Source organism: Magnolia sinica, chromosome 6 (genome assembly GCF_029962835.1).
Source record: "Magnolia sinica isolate HGM2019 chromosome 6, MsV1, whole genome shotgun sequence".
Taxonomy (NCBI): Eukaryota; Viridiplantae; Streptophyta; class Magnoliopsida; order Magnoliales; family Magnoliaceae; genus Magnolia; species Magnolia sinica.
This window is the reverse complement of record NC_080578.1, coordinates 9960290-9980335: the sequence shown is the minus strand read 5'-3', so window position 1 is coordinate 9980335 and position 20046 is coordinate 9960290. Positions and strand designations below refer to the sequence as shown.

General features: G+C 40.4%; 2 protein-coding genes across 4 annotated transcripts; both read right to left on the bottom strand.

Moving 5' to 3' along the window:
• Positions 1–1536: 1536 nt before the first annotated feature.
• Positions 1537–9049, bottom strand: LOC131248222 (uncharacterized). The gene is made up of 2 exons (XM_058248378.1): positions 8722–9049; positions 1537–1774 (listed from the first exon to the last, which is right to left on the bottom strand). The coding sequence occupies exons 1-2, from the start codon at positions 8932–8934 to the stop codon at positions 1703–1705; spliced, it is 285 nt and encodes a 94-aa protein (XP_058104361.1). The 5' UTR covers positions 8935–9049; the 3' UTR covers positions 1537–1702.
• Positions 9050–10140: 1091 nt separating this feature from the next.
• Positions 10141–15731, bottom strand: LOC131248221 (transcription termination factor MTEF18, mitochondrial). 3 transcript variants are annotated; one of them, XM_058248377.1, is made up of 3 exons: positions 14278–15731; positions 11471–11550; positions 10143–11366 (listed from the first exon to the last, which is right to left on the bottom strand). In XM_058248377.1, exons 1-2 carry the CDS (start codon positions 15661–15663, stop codon positions 11485–11487), a joined length of 1452 nt encoding a protein of 483 aa, XP_058104360.1. In that variant the 5' UTR covers positions 15664–15731; the 3' UTR covers positions 10143–11366; positions 11471–11484. The 3 variants fall into 3 exon arrangements, with proteins under 3 accessions (XP_058104359.1, XP_058104360.1, XP_058104358.1); XM_058248376.1 differs by having other exon boundaries at positions 10141–11550; XM_058248375.1 differs by lacking the exons at positions 10143–11366; positions 11471–11550 and having other exon boundaries at positions 13096–15730.
• Between the last annotated feature and the right edge of the window lie 4315 nt (positions 15732–20046).

Here is a 20046-nt window from a genome sequence, read left to right as displayed (position 1 = left end):
GGACGGATTAGGAATATTGAAGGTGGAAATGGGGTTGTATATCAATTTCCAGGGAGGGCTGGATCAGGCCGACCCGAACCAAAATTTGGGCCTTGCGCAGCTGTGCTGGGCCCATTCAGTGCTCGGGCCATGAGCCTTATAGAGCCTGGGCAGGTCCATAGCTACCCCTAATCAAAAGAAGACTATTCTATCCAAACAAACGGTTAAAAGAGTGGGAGAATCCAATCCATTGATCCAGACAGTTCATTAGGTCCAACGCACATTTCATGGATTAACATCCAAACATCACTCCATTCTTACAAATATTGACCATTTGATCAATGACATTTAACATGGACGGTCAAGAATGTTTACACAAATAGGCCCAATCAACAATTTGACACGTCTACTTGTTAGGACCAATCAGATGATTGAACTATCCAATCAGTGTTTTTTTTTTTTGTTTTTTTTTTTTGTTGTGGCTAGTATTCAATGAAATGTATAATGGACTTCATAGACGATTCCGATCCATCGATTCAACTGTCAAAGTGAACTGATGCAACTAGGGGCACTAGAGCATCTCTCATCATCTTTTTTGGGTACCAGTAAAGTTTACAAGATAAGACTGTAAGGCTTTTATTACAAGGGCCCCACATGATCAATGGTTTGGGTCTGGCCGTTGGATTACTTGGACGGATCATACTGGTGGGTCCTACAGTAGTTGTGATCGATACGTATACATAAGGCACCACTTGAGGGGTAGTGCGTTGGAGACTTCTGATGGTTGTAACGGGGTTTAAATTACAGCAGTCTATTCAAAAAAGAGAATGCTACGTACGGTATTTCAGAAGTTCTCCATTGAAGTTGGTTAAACCTTTCCCTTGCTTGCACTTCCTCCCCCTTCCTTCTCTCCCAAGGTTAAGATCGATGGGTTGGTCACCTTGGCTGCCTTGCCTGCTTAAGACTAGTTGAAGTCATGATCTCTCTCCTTCCCTGAGCACTAATGATACGTTGTCTTTCCCTTCTTCAAAACAATTATTACGCCAAAGGCGCTAGCGCACAGCGGCTGCTTTAAAGCCAATAAGCACTTGGGCGGAATAAAATCAAGCCTATTAGTAAAATGCGCTAGTGCACGCATGTCTTGAACAAAGATTCATCCTCTTTCATCAACATCAATAAATCATCAACAATCAAAGGAATGGCTTCCAATTCAAGTATGTGATTCAGATTAAGTTCCTAATTCTTAGACCATCTTCCATTCCACACTTCTTTCAGTCTCTATTTGGCAAAGGGAGACGGGCTGAACTTAGAAGTCTACATGAAAGAGCTTTGAGTAATTGTGCATTGGTTTTTGCAGTATTAATGCTTGTTGCTGGTTGATTCCATTATCACAAAGCTGCTTCAAAATTGGCTTGGTTCCAATATGTAGAGGATTTAAGTTTTTTTTTTTTTTTTGATAAGAATAACAAAAAAAGAAGAAGAAGAAGAAAGAAATCTCTTTCATACTCATGACTTATGAATTATGATAACAAAGATAAGCCGGGATCGAATGATGGATTACTCAACTAACAAGCCAGGGGACCATTTCTTATCTTATTTATAAAAGAATTTCAGTTCCACACCTTTTCTTTGACCAAATCCCACTCCACAAAACAGCATAACAAAATCCCAAATTTGAAAAAAAAAGGAGGTAAGAAGTAAGGCAATGGAAGTATTATTACTATTATGATTCTCCTCTGGGCCGTATACCCAGTCCTCTCCTTGTATTTGCGCCCACTTCCTTCAAGTCCTCCACCTGTTCATTTCCCATTCCCCACATGACAAGGAAAAATCGAGAAAGAATAAATAAATCAATCAAAAACTAAGTAATGGAACGTGCACTAGACTATGGTGTAGTTCCCAACTAATTTTTAAAGTTGTGGTGTATCATCTACCACATTTACTGCAATCTGGAGTGTGAATGGTAGATCTATGTGGATAGGGCATTGTCCATTTGAGTGAATTTTAATGGCTTGCCAATTTTATTTTATTTTTCAACCATCAACTCTCTCCCACCAATTGGATGGTAAGACTCATTTTATGGGTGGACGGTCTGGATTAACTTGTACATATGAGAAATCGTGTTTGGTAGATGAAACGCCACAACTTAAAAACTGGTGATCTAGTGACCTCTCTCTCTAGCATTGTGTATCGAATGTACTAGAATCAGCATAAACCGCTATGTTAATTTTTCACCATTTAAAAAATGATGGTGATTCATCCTCTTCGCATCTGACACTTACAGCTATCCGGCCCCACTTACTTGCACTTCATCTGGTAGGTCTACCATGGCTGGGCCATGGCCCAAGGATGACATGTTGGAGTATGCAAACAGAAAACAAAAATTAAAAACAAAGAAAATAAGGCAGAAAGCTCATAAGAGATAGAGTCGAGGCATGACGGAAGTAACTCGGCTTGAAATTGAATTTGCTCCACTTAGACATAGAGGTGTCAATGGGTCGGGCCAAGCTCTGTCCAAACCCAGCCCGCAATTTTCAACCACAGCCCAAACCCGGCCAAGCCTGTGAAGGGTTAAAATACGCCAGCCTAAGCCCAGCCAAGATTGGTTGTATAGGGACTGGCCCGACCCCGAGCCTGAAAATTCTCCATTTTTGACATGGGTTCTCTCACAAGTAGGGTTGTACACGAACCGGGCTAGCCCGGTTAACTCGCTCGACTCGGACTCAACACCTACTTATAAACACAAGTTTTTCATATCTCTTATCCAATATTGGACCATTCACAAAAATACCAAAAACTAAGCTTTTTAACACACACACACACACACACACACACACACACATATATATATATATATATATATATATATATATATATATATAATCAAATATATATATATCCTAAATCCTTACCCTAACCATTTGAGATAGAGAAGTGAGAACGCCGCCCCTACCCTAAACCCTCTCTCTCTCTCTCTCTCTCTCTCTCTCTCTCTCTCTCTCGACTTCTGGGATAGTTCACTGCTCATCTTTGAAGTGATAGTGACTCATCCACCTCACAGGTGTCATAGATTTACAACAATCTAAGCCGTCCAAATCATGGGTCCCTTTGTAGATGGAACAGGTCCGAAACTGGCTCGAACTCGGCCCAAACTCGCCCGATTGCTAACCGGGCCGAGTTCGGGCTGAACACGTTGGCCCGATGGCCGGGTTCGGGCTGGGTTTGACTGGTGACCGGGCCGGATTGAGCCTAGTTTGACTCGGTTCGGCCCGATGTACACCCCTACTCACAAGTTGTTCATCTCCGGCATTCATAATTAAAATTTCAAAGGCAGAGAAAGAAGAAGATGACTTACAGGAGCATTTTCCTTTCTTTCTTTTTCTTTGAGGAAAAAATGAAGAGAGTAATAGAGAGAGAGAGAGAGAGAGAGAGAGAGAGAGAGAGAGAATCAAAGGGTGGGTATTCTCACTTCTTAGCGAAATGTCACACCAACACACCCCATTCATCCTTCGTACCTTTCTCTCGAGCATATGCTATATGCATCTCTATTCAGTGACAAGAACAAGGGAAGAAACAGGGAAAGAAGAGAAGTGCATTAAACTCACCATTTCAGCCACAAAAGAAACAACTGCCATTCGTATAGAGAGCACTTGCTTGCAGGGGAGGGAGAGAGAGAGAGGACCCAACTATCTTGAAAAGGGTGCTAATGGTCGGTTGATGTGTGTGTGTGTGTGTGTGTGTGAGAGAGAGAGAGAGAGAGAGAGAGAGAGAGAGAGAGAGAGAGAGAGAGAGGGTTAAATTTTTAATAAAGTAATCGGGTCGGGCTAGAGGGCTTTTGGACCGCAAAGTCCAAGCCCGGTCCATCAAAGAAACAGGCTTAAACTTTAAGCTCAAACTCAGCCCACGAGCCTTATACTCTAACCCAAGCCAAGCCCGGAAGCCCGTTGGGGCCAGCCCGGCCCACTAACAACCCTACTTGGATAGCATCCCAGGTGCAACAGGTTTCCAGAGCAATTGACCTTTAAGAAACAACAACTTTGACCCAGTTTTTACGGTGCACTCACTGTACGCAGGCTCGAACCACTAGCAATTTAACCCCAAAAGTGTTGAGTTGACTCAATGACGAACTTAGTAACTAAAACTCTTTAAAGACAACAACAGAGAACATTTTTTTTTTTTTTTAAAGAAGCAAAAGGATTTTCCTAGTTATTATAAAACAAAGGGAAGAAGTCTTTAAATAGACTTTGAAATGGTGCTTTAAGCACCCTTTTGAAATGGTCTGGTCCGTTGGATTTTAAACCCAACATATGCGATCAACTGACCAGAAGCCTCACTGTTTTAAAAACGAAAGGACGCAAGTGTGAGCATATTCTCGCACAAAGTAAAAGCCCCGCAAGTATACACACACCCGCACGAGTACACCCGCACTTGCGGCCACGGCCGGTCACGGCGCAGTGCACTAAGACTTGGCTCGACATGACTCGACTCAGCTTGTGTGGGCGCATGTGGTCTATGGCATAACCCCTCCACACGACCAAATTCACATGCCCACTAAAATGGGCTTAAACCCCATGCAAAAAGCCCTTCTTATATGCATGAAAAATTCCTTGGGCAAATATGATGTAAGGCTAAACCCACAATACAACAAAGCAACTCAAATTTTTCAAAATTTTGGAGGAAAACAAAATAATTCAAAAGTATAATTTTGAAAGACAAATATGACAATCCCCCACATATTTCAAAATAAAATTATTTATAAAAAAAAAAAAAAACTTTTTTGTTAATGCAGAATAGTTGTGTAATGGTGTCGATGTCACCATAAACTTGAACTGACATTAGAGTAAAAAGGACAGGTTTACAGTAATCAGGTAACACCATAAAATCTTGAACCTGATTCCTTTTAATATAAATCACAAATACATGTCACTTACACAACTCTTCATCTGTAAGTGATTTTGCGGTTCAATGCTTTTCGGACATACACCATTACCTAAATTTCATTAGTACTCTAGAGAATTCGTCCAGATTCTCGTAGGAAGCGACCTTCACCTACACACCCATAGAGACGAATTTCATCAAGTGTGCGCAGCAAATATATACACCACCAAAACATGGTTATGGATTCATTAAGAGTTCCAAAAACTCATCATTCTTCATTGTTGTTCGCACTACTACACCATAAGACTCTATTTACATTAGTGCAATCATCTATCCCGTGTCTTGTTATTTATCCATTGAACATATCTCATTGGATCTCCACTTGTATAGGTTGGGTTGCCGACACTGGTAGCTCATATATTAGGCTCAGCCACATTCTTTTTAATGTATCATTGACTAATTTTTTTTAGATAGTCCATTAGTCAGAAGATCTGCTACATTCTTTTCCGACCTCACAAAGTCAATAGATATGACTCTATTACGCAACATGCCTCACTATATTGTGTCAGAGTCTACTATGCCTGTTATTTCCATTATATATTTTACTCATTGCATTTGTTATAGCTGCTTGACAATCATAATGAATGGATATAGCCAATACAGGCTTTGGTCACAAAGGTATATCAATCAAGAATTTCTAAGCTAATCGGCTTCTGATCCAACCTTTTTTGAGACAATAAACTTGGATTCTATAGTCAACAGAGCAATATATGCCCAAGAAATTGTTCATTCACCCAAAGTGAAGACATATCCGCTAGCGGATTTTGTTTTTTCTGAATCAGTGGTTCAACTAGCATCACTGTATCCTTCTAATACAACATGATACTCACTATAATGTAAATCATAAGCCATAGTGCCTTTTAAGTATATCAAAATTCTAGACAATACATTTTAATGTTCTTTTCCAAGGTTACGTGTATATCTACTTAACCTTCCTACTACAAAAACTATGTTTGGTTTAGTGCAATTCATTAGATACATACGGATACCAATTATCCTGGAATATTTCGATGGAGCCATATTACTACATGTATTCTTTATGAGAATCATATTGTAATCATAACGTGTACTGACAGATAAACAGTCAAAATGGTCAAATTTTCTTAACAATTTCTCAACGTAATGAGATTGTGATAATATAAGACCGTCATCTTTCTTGGTTACCTTAATACCTAAGATTACATTAGCTTCTCCCAAGTCTTTCATGTCAAACTTAAATAACGAGAATTTCTTAGTCTCATTAACAAATTTAATATTAGTTTAAAAAATAAGCATGTTGTTAACATACATACAAATAATAATACCGCAATTTCTAGAAAATTTACTATATACACATCTGTCTACATAATTTATATGATATTCATTATATTTCAAAACATCGCCAAATTTTACGTGCTATTGTTTAGGAGGTTGTTTCAGATTATATAGCGACTTAATTAGTTTACACACTTTATTTTCTTTACCCGATATTATATAATCCTCTAGTTGTTCCATATATATTTCATCTTCTAAGTCTCCATCAGAAATGCCGTTTTAATGTCCATTTGGTGCACCACTAGCTTATATATGAAAGCTATTACTATTAGAACCCTGATAGTAATAATCCCGGTTACATGAGAATATGTATCAAAATAATATATTCCTTCATTTTGTTTTAAACTTTTAGCTATTAGCCTAGCCTTAAGCTTATCAATGGTTCTATCTAATTTTAGTTTCTTCCTAAACACCCATTTACAACTTGTTTGTTTGTTTTCAAGTAATAGATTTACATGTTCCCAAGTGTTATTGGATATAATAGATTTTAACTCGTCATTTATTGCTTCATTATAAAAGATTGCATCTGGAGAGTTAATCGATTCTTCTTAAGTTGTAGGATAATCTTCTATTTAGAATGTGAGAAAAATCATCTCCTAAGTTACTTCCTCTTCTAGCTCTAATACTTTTTCTTGATTCTAACTCTTCTATTACCTTCTTGTCAACACATTTACTGATAAATGCAAAACTTGATACACTAACTTCCTCTATTGCTATAGACTTAGATTTCATAGGGAAAATGTTCTCAAATAACTTTGCATCGCTAGTTTTTATAATTGTATTATGATTTATAATATTATTCCTAGTCTTTAGAACTAAAAACCTGTAAGCCGCACTATTTTTTGCGTATCTTATAAATATACAGTTAGTCGTTTTAAGACCTAGTTTCATTTTCTTAGTTTCAAGCAATTCTACCTTGACAAGACACCCTCACACTTCAAGATATTTATAACTAGGAATATGGTTATTCCAAAGTTCATATGGTGTTTACTCAGTAGACTTAGAAAAAATCCTATTTACAATATAATAGGCTAACAAAATTGCTTTTCCCCACATGCTTACAGGTAAGCTTGAACTATTTAACATAGCATTTATAATCTTTTTAAGAGTTATATTCTTACATTTTGTTATTTCATCCTATTCTAGGGTATAGGGGGCTTAGTTTTGTGAATTATCATACCCTTCTCACACAATTCTCTAAAATGAGAAGATTCATACTCTCCTCTTCTATTTGTTCTAAGTCTTCTAATATTCGTACTTAACTGATTTTCAACCTCAAATTTATATCTAATGAAAGCCTTATATTTATTCCTTAGTATTTGTGTTTCAAAATTATATTTTTGAATTTTTTTGGTTTCCCTCCATAATTTTAAAAAAATTGGGTTACTTTGTTGTGTAGTGGGTTTAATCTTACATTGGATTTGCCCAAAAAAAATTCATGTATATAAGAAAGGCTTTTTGCACAAGGCTTGAGCCCCTTTCAGGGAACATGTGAATTTGGTCTTATGGGAGGCTATGCCATTAGCTATAATTTATAGCATAGACCACACGTGCACACCAAGCTGAGTCGAGTTTGAGTGCATGTGCGTGTGAGCCGCAACGGGCCAACCCATGGCCACGGGTGTGGGTATGGGTGTACTCACAGGACTTTGACTTTGTGTGAAAATATACTCACACTTGCGCTCTTTCATTTTAAAAAAACAAAGAGACTACTCGTCGGTTGGTCGCATCTGATGGGTTTAAAACCCAACGGACCAAACCATTTCAAATGGTGCTGAAAACACCATTTCAAAATCTATTTAAAGACTCTTTCTTTATTTTATAATAACTACGAAAATTATATTGCTTCTTCAAAAAGCGCTCTATGTTGCTACTGTCTTTAAAGAATTTTTGTTACTGAGTTCGTTGTTGTGTCAACTCAGCACTTTTGGGGTTAAACTACAAGTGGTTCAAGCTTATGTATAGTGAGTGCACCATTGGGACCGGGTCATAGTGGTTATATCCTGGAGGTTGATTGCTCTAAAAATTTGTTGCATTTAGGATGCTGTTTACGAGGAGCAAATTTGATTTCAATCCGAGTGACCCACGTCGTGCCTCTTGACTAAACTCTTTTATAAGTTTTTTGCCTTATCTTCTTTAATTCCAATTTTGATTTTCTGTTTGCATACTCCATTTGATTTCAACCAACAACTCTAACATAACACAAATTGGACAATCTGAACTGTCCGATCAATGACCAGCACCTACAAAGCTCACCAATACCACTGCTCGTAATGTTGGATTCTGCAAGGTTTAAGCTACTGAACCCATCCACATCAGCCCCACCGGATGAACGCACCTGATCGCTGGCTGCCTGTGCCAGCCCCCAATTTCAGTGGAGGCCAGCCAGCGGTTTGCAAATAGCACAGGATGCGATGAGCATCCTTCTCCCGTGGACCCACCGAAGGGTGATTTAGCGTTTGCCGACGGCAGGGATCGGAAAGAACGTACCGTACGTATGCCGGAGGCGTGGAGGATCCCGGCGACGGCGGATGCACCCGCCCCGACAAAGAGGGAGGCGACGGTGAAGGCCTTGAAAGGCATAAGCGTCTCTCGTCCGGCGCAGCCTCGTCGGTAGGAAGCGACGGCAGCAGCAAGCTGGGCCGAGCTAGCACCGGCCCACCACCAAAACCCATTCCCAATACCATCCACCATCTCCTTCATCTAATCCCCTCTCTTCTCCTCATCCGTTAGTTGCTGTGATGGGCTTCGCTTCTCTATCTTGGCTCCTTCCCACTCTTTCTTCGACTCTGAAACCTCTCCAGTTTACCGTGCGAGGGTTTTGTTCGGTGGAGAGTTATTTGATACTCTGGCGGTGTAGGCCGCTCGATACGCAGGCACTTACAAATGCTACACGTGCTATACACTAACTCAAATCAAACCGACTAAATTATGGGGCCCACAGTCGCTACGTTTATAGTCTAAAAATCAGATTGGTTGAACAATCCTAACCTCTGATTGTGGACACTTGCTTTTCAAAATTGAGACCACGGGACATTAATTTTTGTTTAATAATAAATCTAAACCCGTGTCCATATTTTGGACGGTTTAGCATGACTAGTATTCTGCGTTTTGGATTTTCTCGGAGATTCCTAATTGCCTGCGTATCATTCAGCACTCTCGCCCAGAGTATCCAAGTCTCTGTCTCTTTGAGAGGGGTGCAACGTGGGGGCTCGGGCCTGAAAATTCAGAATTTTGAATAGTTCAAAATCCGGGCTGAGACCTACCCTAGGCCCGGCCGGTTGACAACCCGTTTGCTTACACGTCCATACGATGGCACACAGACATCAAACACGTGTGTGAAACCTGAGCTTTCCATAAGATTGGAAATAGTGCTCAAGATCTTCTGCTTAAAAAATCAGGCAGTTTTACTCTTCAGGTGAGCCACAACTTGGTAAACTGACAGTTAAAAATATTTTTCTAGCCATCGATTGTTGTGATGTGCTTTGGTCCACATTAGGTATGAAATGGCCTGATTTTTATGCCAGAAAGATTTAAGAAGCTCGTCCACGGAAGGCTCAGATTTCACTTAAGCTACACTGCATGTGAAGCCAGATTTGATGATTCATGGTGCCTGCTCCAAACTAATCAGACCCTAAGTGATTCGAGTTGACTTGAACAAGCCAACAAGTTCACTTATAAAATGTTTTCGAATGTCTTAAATCTGTTTGTAATAGAGTTTGTCGATGCCATTGACAAACTGCTCGATCCCACCGAGAAAATCCGAAAAAATCCTTATTGATTGCTGGACAATTTTGAAAGTTGTCACTCAATGGCATTGAAGGATCCTCCATGTCATCGACTGGTCTTCGATGTCTATCAATGCCATCGAAGGATCCGTTGAAGACACGTAATTTTGCGTAAGTGTGTGATTTGTTTCCTATCCCGGTTGGGTAATATATATACCAGGTGTAATCGGGATTATGGCGAGGATTAGAGGTGATTAGGGCTTTCTAAGTTGTTTTAAAGGGTTGAAGGGCAAAGCTAGAGATTCAAGGTGATTCGAGGGTTGTTCAAATCGATAAGATCTACTCTCTCTTATAATATTGCTTTCATAGTGCATTACTTGTCGCTTTGTGCCGTGTTTTTTTTTTTTTCCACAACGGTTTTTCCATATAAAATTCGGATTGCCATTTTGTTGGAGTTTGTCTGTTCGATTTCCATTACTTTGCTTGATTCTGCTTTGTGTGCTTCCACAAATCCCAACATTTAAAAATGGACCTAACCCTATGGCAGAGAGATGCAATTCAGTTAAAATCGAACCATTATAGACCATAAAAGCTATTCAAACCATCGTTTAATTGAAATGAACAACTGTGAACCGGCAGCGGCATCCATTCCATCACCCCATGGTCCTCAAGAAAGGATTTTACTACTTGGTTCCGTACATGGTCCTTAAGAAGAAAAAACAGACATGGTTATTATGTCCATGTTACATCCACAACTGAATCCGTTCAGATTGAACCAACCGCTCCACCTGTTCGATCTCCATTTTGGCTTGTAAACCTTGCTAATAACCCACTTGGCCAAACGCCAACCAGCCCATCGGACTTCATCCCCATTGATGGTACATGCACTAGACGCATACCCGACAACATACCATCTAAAGTGATGCATTTCTCAAGGCCCTTGTCTTTGCTTCTGTTCATCCATTGGCACCTCATCACAGGCTTGGAGGCTTACTCAAAGGAATTTGCCTTTTCTGGCTCATCTTGTGCATATCGAATAAAGACTTGTTGAGAAGTATAGGAATCTCAAGAAGGTTATAGAGTTATTTGGAAGAAGAATCTTGTAGCTAGATGGGTGTGGGATGGTGAAGAAAGATTCTAGAGCATTTTAGCATAATCTTATCCACTGAGGTATTCATCTAGAGCCTTAATGGGCGTATGTATAGGCGAAGTCCCTCATTTGGGACTTGGAATTGTAAACTTCTCTCGTTTTCTTGCATCCTAGCTAATTCTCAGTATCGAACACTTGGTGGTAAAAAGAGATGAAGGCTGACTTGAGTAGCACTGGGGCAATGCAGAGTGCGGCATGGATAAAGGGGCTAAGAAATAAAGAAGTCCACAGCAAGCTCCTAACATTTCATCAAAGACCTGGGTGTAAAGATTGAATGCCAAAGAGCTATGATAAACAATCTAATAATGCCGGAGAAAACACTAATCTATTACAGAATTCAATAAAGATGGAACCTTTGTACCTCGTGTGTTATGATCAACGAAAGATCATTTGCAAGAAACCGGGGATGAATGGATAGAAAGCCATCAAAGTAAAGCCTAACTGAAATGAGAAGATGAAAATAACCATATTGAAAGCAGATATATGATGCAATAGATCAAATAACCCTAAATCTTGATTGAACCACAAAAACCTTGATGATTTTGTATATCTGCACATCAAGGGATGCCCACAATGCATCTTAAAGTCAAGAGACCGTTTGAATACTTGCGGAGTCCTTCTAGGAATGAGGAAATTCAGCATACCCAATACAAAGGGCAAAGAACCAACAAACCTAATTGGACTAAAATGTGGCTTCTCAATAATGTATTAGCTCTTAACAGCATAGTTGGATTCCAGCTCCATCTCCCTAAAAGAACATGGCTCATCCTAGGGTCTATAAGTATTTCATTTCAAGTAAGGCTTGTTTGGATTCATGAAAAGGAAAGTAAACACCATTTCCCATGAAACTAATTTTTTTAAATTGTTCGTGAAGACTTTTTTTGTGTGTGTGTGTGTGTGGAAATTGGTGGGAAACACCATTTCTCATTTCCTCCTTTTGTTGAAAAATCAATGAATTTATCTTCCCACCTCCCCTCTTAAGAAAGGCATTTTCCCACAATTGAAAGAAAATGTATTTCTCAAGAGTTAAACACACTTGTGCCCCCACCCATCTCCAATTGCTTCATAACCGTCACATGTGTGAATGTTCCACCATCCATCTTCTATTCTGCCACACACATGCCACTGTGCCACATGTGCCACCATCCATCTTCACTTGGGCCCCACATTTACAAAGCACCTCAAATGTGCGGCATGTGCCAATTTTCCATTCTCCATCTTCTGTTGTGTCGCACAGGTGTTGCTACACCATCTTCACTTGAGCTTCACGTGTACAAAGCGCCTCGTATGTGCCACATGTCCCAACTTTCCATTGTTCATCTTCTATTGTGCTGTATATACGCCACTATGCTACATGTGATACCATCCATCTTTCACTTGCACCCCACGTGCAAAGCACCCACAAGTGCCATTGTCCATCTTCAATCACTTGTATGTGCCACATGTGCCTAAGTGCGCATCTGCCACCATCAACCTTTCAGTGTCCACATGCGTCACATGTGCTAATGGGTCCCTTGTGTCACATGTGCCATCTTACAACTTAAGCATCCCTCATGTGTCTCATGTGTGACACCATTAAGCTTAGGCAACCACATGCATGTGCTATCGTCCATCTTTAAGCAATCCATATGTGTCATGTGTTAATCTAGCATATGCCAATAACTATTAGGAAATTTTCTATTTTACCAAACAATAAATTTGGAAACAGAATCAAAATTTTCAGGAAAATCTTATTTTAAAAAACATGGAAAACAAAATTTCCTTTCCCACAATTTTCTGGAAATAATGTTTCCTGAGGAACAATGTTTCCTTCCCACTCTTTCCACAAATCCAAACAAGCCCCAAGGTTTGGAATGTTTTAAAAAAAAAAAAAGTAATTAATTAAATTCTAAGTTGGGACAGAAATCTGATTAACCAGCCCATTTTGGTTTCATTTTCTGCACTGTCCAAACACCCAGAAAGTAGACATATTCAAACAAATGCTGATTTGGTGTTGTGCTTCCAAATTCCAAAGGCACCGCAAAAGGAAAATGTTGGTATATTTCTCAAGTAAATCTTAAAAAGAAAATACACAAGAACATGTACATTGAAAGTCAAAACTCATTTACAAAGATAAAATGCTCATCTTGGGCACTACAATCAAATACTGAACAGCAAATACATAGAGTTGAATGCATGCCTGTATCACATGGCATGCACAACTGATGTTTTACCTGATCATAACCAGACTGCAGAGTAAAAGGGTATTGTTATACAAATGTCAATCGAAATACCGAACATGCGGCTTTTGGATGTTAATAGGATCAAGATCAGATGTACAGGAAAAGGATCCAATGGTGGCATGGTGCTTGAGAATTAAAGCCTTTTGGTGAATGTTAGTACCGACAGAAAAGAGATAAATGAACACAACCCGTTGCCCGAACCACATAATGTGCCAGTTTACATGGACAAGACTAAGCAAATCATGTACTTGTACAAGTTTGGATTGGGAAAGATAATGGCACCATTACCCAGAACCAATTTCTTGTAAGAGAAATGCAATGGTTGTTTGCAAGAGAAAGCAATGTGGAATATGTGAGCATGATCCGGGTCATTCACCAGCTCAGACTGTGTATGTGCCATGGGCCAATAATCAGGCCTGCCCAATCTTTGGGTGGGTTACACATGCATGGAAAAAAATGGACAACTAGAACAAAAAAATTCACCAACAGTCCATACTCAACGTGATGACCGGATTGGCCTAATCTTCGGCCGTGTCATATGCACTGGTGTGGCAGACCAGATGAATGGCTGGGATCTCACAAGCACTCAACACATCCGCACACATGGGGAATTGGGATTTGAAATCAAACTCCTGACATAGGCATTGATTCAGACAGAATAGGACTATGTTTCTAGGTTGCCATTACCAGGCCTTTTCAATGAGGACTCAAACCATTGTTTCGGGGCAGCACGATGGATTTTTAGAAGGTAGCCTATGAAATTCTTCTCAGTAGCCGTGATGACAGTTGCAGGCGAATAATGCATCTCAAGCAAACCCTTTTCTCTAAGCCGTGAAAGGAATTGATATCTAGGCTTGATCCGATTCTCTAGATCATAACATAGATACCAAGGGAAAGCATAGAGTTGCTCCAAAGAGCAATGCATCTCATTGAAGAAGAAGTTCACCTTTTGTTTGAGCATATCCGTGTTCTGGTTGAGGATTTTTGGAGACATGCTTATCATCTTACAGAGCTTGGAGTGCTCAATCCCCATTTGAAGGAGGCAATTGAATCGTTCTTGTAACTGGATCCCCGTGCCATGCATGTGGCGCAAGATCTCTATAGAATGCCTATTGTTTCCAAAGCCGATTTGGAGCAAGAAATCCAACTTACCAGACATGTGATGATGCTTGGTTGGGTGATTGATTCTCTCAATGTCATTTCTAAAATCCTTTTCCAATTCCTCTTCGTAATTTCCAGTTACAAAACCTGGTAGAAGGTGATGATTCCCATTCATGATCTTATCAGCAAACCAGCTGTGAAGATCCAAAGCTCTCATCGACTGAGGTAAATTCCTCAACCTGTTCTTGCCCAAAACGTGAGGATATTGGCAAACAATCGAAGTCAATTCCTTGTGATCCAACCCAAGCTGTTCCAAATAATCGAATATTGTTATCACACGTCCCTCTAATTCAAATTTCAAAATCTCAGGGCAACGGAGAATAAACAACCCGACGTCCTCCTTCCTTGCACCCAGCCTACAAAAGAATTCCACCTTCTCGACCAACACCTCCTCCACAAATTCAAACAAGATGTCCCGATTCGTCCCGATCAGCTCCCCCGTCTTCCCCTTCTCGCAACCCAGATCGTAGAAAACCCGAATCTTCCTACAGACCTCATAGCAAGCATCCAGATTCCCCCCAACGGACCCCACCAAATCGAAATCGAAAAAAACTCGTTTCAAGTCATCGAGCAATGCATCGACCCCACCACCCAAACTGCCATTCCCATCCAAAACTGACGGAAAAGCCAAGCAAATCCCAACCACCGAGACTCTATTAAACCCCAACGCTTCTAACTCACGTAGCCGCTCCTTCAATCTCCCCAAGTCCTCGCCAAAAATCGAAACTTCCTCCTTGTAGATCCTCCCGAGCTTGTTCCATGGGAACCCGTATTCCACGAGAGCGCGGACAACAGAGACGAGATTGCTGGCGTCGGATAGGAAGAACTGGTGGGCCGGAAGAAAGGCTGGGATTTCAGGAGGAGAGAGGCCGATACTCTCGAAGAAGAATTCGAATTCGTTGATGGGGTGGTAGCGGAGGAACCGGTGGAGGACATGAGAGACGTTGGAGGAGGGGAATTTGATTTTGGAGAGGAGGGCGGAGAGAGAAGAAGGGGAATTGGTGCTAATGTGCTCCGCGTGGGTGAAGGGTAAGGAGCGGGTGGAGTGGAGGTAGTCGGTGAGGGCTTCCTGTGCCTCGATGAGGGCCTGGGGGCGACGGACGGTCGAGATTCTTCGAAGAGAGTGGTAGAAAAGGCGGGAGATGTGGTTGGAGAGAGGGGGGGAGTGCATGGCTGGTTTAGGGGTTTTGCGGTTTAGGGCTTTTGTCTGTTAAAAATGGAGGAGCTTGCGGACAGCGTAACGGCATTTTTTTTCTATAAAGGAGATCGCACGTGTGGTCACTTGTGGATGATGGCGATACACACGTGTGTAACCCTAAGATTCGGGTCTTACCTCTGGCACTTTGAAAATGCCCGGCATCGAAAGTCAGTTCGGTCCAATCGCCAGTAGAGCTGTACACGAACCGAGTTAGCTCGGTTAGCTTGCTTGACATGACTTGGTTCAAAAGTGGGTTCGAACTTAGTTGAGCTGTTTTTTGAGCTTGAAAATTTTTCGAATTGAGTTTGAACTTGCCTGGGCTCGACTTGACTTGGATCGAACCCCAACTCAAACTGAACTAGTTTGATGACTCTTAGTTACTTTGATATTGGTGTTGCTCACCAAGTATCCGATGAAATGACTTAACAAAGTGTCAGTTTGTAGCTAAGAAGGAAGGTATGGATATAAAACAAATACCATTGTGTTTTGATTTTGATGTTCCATATGGAGTGTTTGATGAAATATATGTAAAACCATTGTTGTCGTTTTACATACATTGAGAAATTGAAAGTGCACTCCACGTATTTGAGAAAATGCTGTATAGGCGAACTCAGATCTATCTAGGCTCGAACTTAGCTTGAATAGGCCTACGCTGCTGACCAAACCAAGCTGAGCTGGCCAATCAAGCACGAGGACCGAGCTGAGCTGAGTTCAAGATGGGGTCAGCCAGTGGTTGAGCCTAGTCAAGATGTGTCAAACTCGACTTGATTCAACTCGTGTACTCCTCTAATACCCAGGTCCGCCACAGGTCCATAGCATCTCATGGTGGGAAGTGATAAGGGCAATGTTTTGAGCTTGAATTTCAAAGACATGGATTGGAAATTGCAGCTGGTATTCAAAAATAACAATGCATCTAAATTATACACTATTTATAAGAGTTTGAATTTAATTATTAAATTATTTTTAATATCCTTAATTAGTGTACATATATGAGGTTAGACAGAATAATTATAGTAAACCAATTGAAATGTATACTTTGAAAATAAGAATGAAATTCTGTATATATGTGTTGTTTGACACAATGATTTTAATGAACTAATTAAAATATATACTTAGGTGAAAAAGATGAAATTTAAGCCTCATGTGATTCATAAGTATACGAAAGAGTGACTATCTAACATTTTTTAACCACTGATTTTCAGCAATGATTAGAGTGCTCATATCCTTTTATTGATATAATTTTAGTGATGCAACTGGGTAATCCGATTGATTTGGGACGGTGGATTAATAGCCCAATGGCACTTATTTTACACATGCGGCTTTTTTATCTTTAAAAGTTAGCAAACAAGGAGAGAATTAGAGATCTAAGAATGAGAGACAGATTGTAAAACTCAACAAATTTGAATATTTGAAATCCACGTGAATTTCAAATACCTCCTAAGCCACGTTGCGAATAACCTTTGGATTGTAAATCCATTCTACTCCAATACCCTTAATGACCCATGATGTAATTGGCAGGATGAATAGACTAAAGAGAATCAAGAAATATGATTGGCATATGATTGACAATACATGTGTGAACTTTGTAAACATGTATTGGATTGGGCTAGACATAAGGGTTCCATATGTTGGACACCTTTTTCTCAAGGGTCGATTAGGTGATGTAAGGATAGCAGCTGAAGTGGATGAGTGTGGATGCTAGATCTGCAGTGAAATTGACTCGTGCTTTCATGGGTATGCCTTTTTCAAGTGCTTTACATTGTGATTAAAAGAGTATTATATTTGACAAAAGTCACAACTAACTGGTTGCTTCGTCCCTACAATCGACTAAATCCTATAGAAACGTTAGGATAGAGGATTTGAAGATTCTTAACCCTATCAGTTATGGTTTTGATTTGATTTAAATGTAGGGTTAGACTCAGGTATAAAAGTACATTTAACTTTGAGTCGCCACTAGCCAAAAGAAGCTTGGAATCTATGGTCAATTAGAAATTGTAGAATCGCTTAATGGTCAGGGAATCATAAGATTCCCCAACTCAAGTGACTCCTATGGTTGGTTCGAGACTGTAGATTTCGAATAAGAGTCTTGGTTACAATAGAAGAATAGATTATACACCCTCTCTTGCCCGCACTAAGTGCGGTCTCTACTTTCAGGAATATATGACTATAAGGGAAATATGGTGCCTACACCTATGTCAATCATCTAGTCATGCTTTGCATAATCCCCACGAGAGGGGTGGACATGCAAATGAAAAAATAAAAGTGAACATATCTTAGCCTTGCTTCGTAAAGTCAAAAGATAATGGGCATACTTGCATAATAAAACAATATGTGCAGTGAAAAGAAGAAAAATCTTAGCCTTACTTCACAGAGTCGAGACCCTGGGCAGGTTAGCATAATAGGATAAATATAATAAAAGGAAATGTAGTAAAAGGAAAAAAGAGACAGTATATGCCAAGAAGGGAATGTGCAGAATGGACCACGTTCTGAGCTTGATTGAGATGCAAGAAAGAGAAAAGAAAACTCAAGTAACCTTGTCTTGAGTCAAAAAAGAGATAATCGGACATCCCTAATCTTGACCCCACTCCCGATTCGTCTAGCTAGCTTTGACGAGTTAAGTATGGCTAGCCGAAGTAGAACCTAGGTGCGGGCTTGGTAGCTGTAGAGCATCCTAGGTGGCATAATATCCTCGTTGTTGGTGAACGAAAGCTAAGGAAATCAACGAAATTTCCTCACAACTTCTATACTATTTTCTCTACCATTTCTGCCTCTTATGGTTAGGGGGCGGGTGCTGCTCTTATAGGCTATGAAACCGTCATCCCTTTTTGGGTAAGCAGGATCGGTTAAAAATCTTCGAGTGAGAGAAATGGGGCATTGGGTGTTTGTCATCTGATGAGAAGTTAACGGTATGCCCTCTTTGCCAATTCTGCACGGGTGGGGTGTCTACACACATGATGGCTAGTGGATATTGAAGGTGGGCTTCACATGATGGATGACCCACATCAAGGTGGGCCCCACATCATTGATAGTACATATTAAAGATTGGCCCTAATAATGAATGGCCCACATGGTGGATGGTCCACATTAAAGGTGGGCTCCAGATGATGGGTAATGGACATTGAAGGAGGGCTCCGTATGATGGAAAATTAACATTAATGATTAGCCCCATATAATGAATGACCCACATTAAGGTGGACCCTACGTAATGGACAATCCACATCAAAGGTTGGCTCCGTTGATGAATGGCTTACATCCAAGGTAGGTCCCACATGATGGAGACCAGCTTCAAAGTTGGGTCATACTTGATGGATGGTTCACATTAAAGGTGAGCCCACATGATGGACCATCTACATCCAATGTTCAACATGATAGATAACCCAGGTCCAAGGTGGCCTCGCATGATGGATAACCCACATTGAAGGTGGGCCTTGTGTGGACGCTGGATCTCGGGTGGGGTTAACTCGCATTCCATGGGGTGCCTCTCTCTCGATCTTTTGGGATTAAGATGGCATTATGTTTGACCGAAGTTACCACTAACTAGCTACTTCGTAGATACAGTCGGTTCGACCATGTAGAAACGCTTATGATTGAGAATTCGAAGGCCCTTAGCCCTAAAGTGACTCTTGAGTTTGAGTTTTAGAGATTTTGAGTAAGGGACTATTGTTATAGAGAGGGTAGGTGTTAGGCACCCACTTTGCCCTGTACAGATATATAATCTCTACTTCACAAGATCTGGCTAATTCATGAGGAATAAGATTAGTTTTCACACACAAAAGATTAAGGTGTAGTGCAATGATGATGGTGGTTGATCAATCTGAAATTCTGATGGGCATGATCCAATTATACTGGCAAGCCACATAACATATGTTCGAACTGACCGAGTGTTGAGTATTATGGAACATGGAAATGTGATGTATGGGATGCTTGATACTATGTTGTTGCTAATGACAAAATGACGACTAACTAGTTGGGTTTCTGGTGGGCAGGCTCCGATTATCTTGACAAGCTATAGAGCATACATCTGCCAATTAGATACGATGAAATGATATAATGCAATGCAATAATGATGTATTTGATGAGCAATGAGGGTCGAGAAGGGAATGAGTGTTGCACAATGCTAATGCTCAAAATTAGATATAGTTTATCAAAGCTTGAATGGTTGGATGGACGATAGTATCGTGAAGGTATCGTGAAGGCAAGATCGAGTGGCTTGGATTAGGACTTGGGTGTTTTAGAATATTTGAACTATGTCAAGGTTAGGCTAGACCAGGGATGGACTATCACTCTCACTTTTACTCTCCTTCGTGGAGGGATGGTTAGATGGCTAAGGCCTTAAGAGATGAGGATGTTTCTAGA